The following is a 5,000-nucleotide window of genomic DNA, read 5'->3' as shown; positions in this document are numbered from 1 at the left end:
CGACATTTCAGGTGATTCTGAGCATTTGGGGGGAGGGGGTTGGAGTGGGGTGGGGGTTTAGGGGCAGGGGGAAGGCGGTTAGCTGGCAGGATGAAGAGGAGGGAGATTTAGACGGGTGGAGAACCAAACCGCTACATTGTAGCGGGGCTCTTCTAGTCATACACCTATTCAACAACTTATGCGAAAAAAGGTTCTTACTAATCAAAATCCGATCACCTTAACTTCCCCTAAACCAGACAACTTTCTGGGAATGTGTCGCCGGGTCCGAGTGGGCGGGCGACTGATATTATTGACGATATCATTGGTCGGAACGTTCCAACCGATAATATCCTCAATAACATCGTTCCAACCAATAGTATCATCAAATGTTTTGCAGCCTCCAATCAAATCACATCCCTCCCTGTGTTGTGTCCCGCCCTCACAGCCTGGTTTATTCAGAATGCCGCTGGTTCCACGCCGGCTCTAGGGGGCGCAGAAGGGCCCGGCGGCGACGCGGAGCTCTTACTTGTCCCTTGCTGCTCTTGAGTTCTCCGTGACAGTAGAGAAAGCGGGAGAGGTGGATTTCAGGGAGCCGCTGGCCTTCCTCCAGGTAGGTAAGGCCTCGCCGGTAGAACTGACACTCCGCCTCGCCCGTCTTCTGGTTCACGTCCTCCACGATGCTCTGGATCAGCTCCAACTGGACCGGACACAGCAAAGTCAAAGTGTTTCAGGAAGATCTTTCTTAATAGCTGCTAAGTAGGATGAGTAAAACAGACGTGATTGGTGCAGCGAGGACTCTCTCTCTCTCTCTCTCGCTCGCTCTCTCTCAATTCAGTTCAACGGGCTTTATTGGCATGAAAGTTTTACAACAATGTTGCCAAAGCATCGAAAACACAGTTTGGACGTTACACAATAACACTAATAATGAACATCAACACAACATTGTAACGATCAATAAAGAAACAATACCACAGCCATAACAACAGAGAAACAGAAGTAGATCAGAAGGTGGAGCATGGGTGGTGAGGAGACTACAGCTGTCATGTGTTGTGCTGCTTGTCTCTCAGGCTGTCACATGACCTGACATGTCTCGCTGCTGCATCTATGAGCTGACACTGTTTTCCCCGAGTACATGTTGCATTTAGTCTGGTCAGAGAGTGTGTCCAAGTCATTTTGGTCTGGTCAGAGAGTGTGTCCAAGTCATTTTGGTCTGGTCAGAGAGTGTCTCCAAGTCATTTTGGTCTGGTCAGAGAGTGTGTCCAAGTCATTTTAGTCTGGTCAGAGAGTGTGTCCAAGTCATTTTGGTCTGGTCAGAGAGTGTGTCCAAGTCCTTTTGGTCTGGTCAGAGAGTGTGTCCAAGTCCTTTTGGTCTGGTCAGATAGTGTGTCCAAGTCATTTTGGTCTGGTCAGAGAGTGTGTCCCAAGTCATTTTGGTCTGGTCAGAGAGTGTATCCAAGTCATTTTGGTCTGATCAGAGAGTGTGTCCAAGTCATTTTGGTCTGGTCAGAGAGTGTGTCCAAGTCATTTTGGTCTGGTCAGAGTGTGTCCAAGTCAATTTGGTCTGGTCAGAGAGTGTGTCCAAGTCATTTTAGTCTGGTCAGAGAGTGTGTCCAAGTCATTTTAGTCTGGTCAGAGAGTGTGTCCAAGTCATTTTGGTCTGGTCAGAGAGTGTGTCCAAGTCATTTTGGTCTGATCAGAGAGTGTGTCCAAGTCCTTTTGGTCTGGTCAGAGAGTGTGTCCAAGTCCTTTTGGTCTGGTCAGAGAGTGTGTCCAAGTCCTTTTGGTCTGGTCAGAGAGTGTGTCCAAGTCATTTTGGTCTGGTCAGAGAGTGTGTCCAAGTCCTTTTGGTCTGGTCAGAGAGTGTGTCCAAGTCCTTTTAGTCTGGTCAGAGAGTGTGTCCAAGTCCTTTTGGTCTGGTCAGAGAGTGTGTCCAAGTCATTTTGGTCTGGTCAGAGAGTGTGTCCCAAGTCATTTTGGTCTGGTCAGAGAGTGTGTCCAAGTCATTTTGGTCTGATCAGAGAGTGTGTCCAAGTCATTTTGGTCTGGTCAGAGAGTGTGTCCAAGTCATTTTGGTCTGGTCAGAGTGTGTCCAAGTCATTTTGGTCTGGTCAGAGTGTGTCTAAGTCATTTTGGTCTGGTCAGAGAGTGTGTCCAAGTCATTTTGGTCTGATCAGAGAGTGTGTCCAAGTCATTTTGGTCTGGTCAGAGAGTGTGTCCCAAGTCATTTTGGTCTGGTCAGAGAGTGTGTCCAAGTCATTTTGGTCTGATCAGAGAGTGTGTCCAAGTCATTTTGGTCTGGTCAGAGAGTGTGTCCAAGTCATTTTGGTCTGGTCAGAGTGTGTCCAAGTCATTTTGGTCTGGTCAGAGTGTGTCTAAGTCATTTTGGTCTGGTCAGAGAGTGTGTCCAAGTCATTTTGGTCTGATCAGAGAGTGTGTCCAAGTCATTTTGGTCTGGTCAGAGAGTGTGTCCAAGTCATTTTAGTCTGGTCAGAGAGTGTGTCCAAGTCATTTTGGTCTGGTCAGAGAGTGTGTCCAAGTCATTTTAGTCTGGTCAGAGAGTGTGTCCAAGTCATTTTGGTCTGGTCAGAGAGTGTGTCCAAGTCATTTTGGTCTGGTCAGAGAGTGTGTCCAAGTCATTTTGGTCTGATCAGAGAGTGTGTCCAAGTCATTTTGTTCTGGTCAGAGAGTGTGTCCAAGTCATTTTGGTCTGATCAGAGAGTGTGTCCAAGTCATTTTGGTCTGGTCAGAGAGTGTGTCCAAGTCATTTTGGTCTGATCAGAGAGTGTGTCCAAGTCATTTTGGTCTGGTCAGAGAGTGTCTCCAAGTCATTTTAGTCTGGTCAGAGAGTGTGTCCAAGTCATTTTGGTCTGGTCGGAGAGTGTGTCCAAGTCATTTTGGTCTGGTCAGAGTGTGTCCAAGTCATTTTGGTCTGGTCAGAGTGTGTCCAAGTCATTTTGGTCTGGTCAGAGAGTGTGTCCAAGTCATTTTGGTCTGGTCAGAGAGTGTGTCCAAGTCATTTTGGTCTGGTCAGAGAGTGTCTCCAAGTCATTTTAGTCTGGTCAGAGAGTGTGTCCAAGTCATTTTGGTCTGGTCAGAGAGTGTGTCCAAGTCCTTTTGGTCTGGTCAGAGAGTGTGTCCAAGTCCTTTTGGTCTGGTCAGAGAGTGTGTCCAAGTCATTTTGGTCTGGTCAGAGAGTGTGTCCAAGTCCTTTTGGTCTGGTCAGAGAGTGTGTCCAAGTCCTTTTGGTCTGGTCAGAGAGTGTGTCCAAGTCATTTGGTCTGGTCAGAGAGTGTGTCCCAAGTCATTTTGGTCTGGTCAGAGAGTGTGTCCAAGTCATTTTGGTCTGATCAGAGAGTGTGTCCAAGTCATTTTGGTCTGGTCAGAGAGTGTGTCCAAGTCATTTTGGTCTGGTCAGAGTGTGTCCAAGTCATTTTGGTCTGGTCAGAGTGTGTCTAAGTCATTTTGGTCTGGTCAGAGAGTGTGTCCAAGTCGTTTGGTCTGGTCAGAGAGTGTCTCCAAGTCATTTTAGTCTGGTCAGAGAGTGTGTCCAAGTCATTTTGGTCTGGTCAGAGAGTGTGTCCAAGTCATTTTAGTCTGGTCAGAGAGGTGTGTCCAAGTCCTTGGAATTTCCATTTGATTTTTGTTCTTAAGTCTTCATATGTGCTACATTGTAGCAGGAAGTGTTGCTCTGTCTCTCTCTCTCTCTCTCTCTCTCTCTCTCTCTCTCTCTCTCTCTCTCTCTCTCTCTCTCTCTCACATGAAGCTCACCAGAGATAAGGAGCCTTCCACATAGGTGACTCCACCTCACATGGAAGCCACACATCTAACCAGACGTGAAACGCTCTCGGGAGACTTCGCGCTCGACTTGGTTATCAGGCCTACAAACAGGATGTGGGAACAGTTAAACTTTCCAGCTTATCTTCACCGCTGCTCACAGGAAGACGAGTTCATCTCATCTCCACACAAGACAAGAACCTCTCAGAGTTCCACCTTCTGTCTCCACCATGTCACGGGGGCCTTAATGATGTGTGTTGTAGGTTGAATACACACTCATTTTATCAGGAGGAGGACTTACTTGAACTGAACGATTCAAACTTCATTCCTTCTCACTCTCTCTCTCTTTCACACACACACACACACACACACACACACACACACACACACACACACACACACACAATCACATAAACATCCTCGAGCCTCCTCAAGCCGACCTTGCCTCCATACATATCTGAATTGATGTGAATTAATTGTTTAACCCTCTTGTAATCCAGCTAATATTTCTGAGTGAACAAGTTCATGAACGATGATCTAACTCCCACGACTGTACCACGTAAACTGACCGATATATTGATTTAAAGGACCACTTCGCTTATTTTCCACCTCATCTCCGTCTATATCGGGGTGTAGCGGTAAAAACGCCTGCAGCTGTTCTCTGTGTCTCTGGGACGTAGTTGCAAAATCTATTCTTCCTCCACCACTGGCACCGTCTGATGCGCCACTGACGTAGTAGGTGACGAGGAAGAACTACGGACAAGTTCAGCTTGGCATTCTCGTCTCCGCCTCCGGGGGCGTGCCCCAAGATGCCGCTCAAAAACAAAACGTCCTTGTTCTCTTCGCCTTGTGTTGCAACCTAGCTAGATTTATTTGAGCCGGGGCGCACGACCGAAAAAACGCGGCAGAGAGAGGTGGAGGCTGCTGCTGCTGCATTAGCCGAGCAAGAGGAGGTGGCCGGCGGCGACCATCCAGAACCTCAGCTGCCGAGGGCAAACAGTGACTGGTGGTGCCGTTGCTCAAAATGCCCTCCGATGTCATCCATCCATCCATCCATCCATCCATCCATCCATCCATCCATCCATCCATCATTATTCAAACCGCTTATCCTGCTCTCAGGGTGGCGGGGATGCTGCAGCCTATCCCAGCAGTCACTGGGTGGCAGGCGGGGAGACACCCTGGACAGACCGCCAGACCATCACACAGGGCCCACACACACACACACACACACACACACACACACAGCA

The 5,000-nt window shown here is 48.2% G+C and overlaps 1 protein-coding gene across 1 annotated transcript in view; it reads right to left on the bottom strand.

Moving 5' to 3' along the window:
• The window catches only part of arhgef3l (Rho guanine nucleotide exchange factor (GEF) 3, like), a 21,908-nt gene that overhangs the window by 3,044 nt on the left and 13,864 nt on the right, over window positions 1–5,000 (bottom strand). Inside the window, exon 9 of the mRNA XM_056301728.1 lies at window positions 506–676. Coding sequence (XP_056157703.1) covers window positions 506–676 — 171 coding nt within the window. The remainder of the gene's footprint in view (window positions 1–505; window positions 677–5,000) is intronic.

The sequence above is a fragment of the Lampris incognitus genome, unplaced genomic scaffold (assembly GCF_029633865.1).
Source record: "Lampris incognitus isolate fLamInc1 unplaced genomic scaffold, fLamInc1.hap2 H_5, whole genome shotgun sequence".
NCBI lineage: Eukaryota > Metazoa > Chordata > Actinopteri > Lampriformes > Lampridae > Lampris > Lampris incognitus.
The sequence above is the reverse complement of the archived record's forward strand: the minus strand, read 5'-3'. Positions and strand labels throughout refer to the sequence as shown.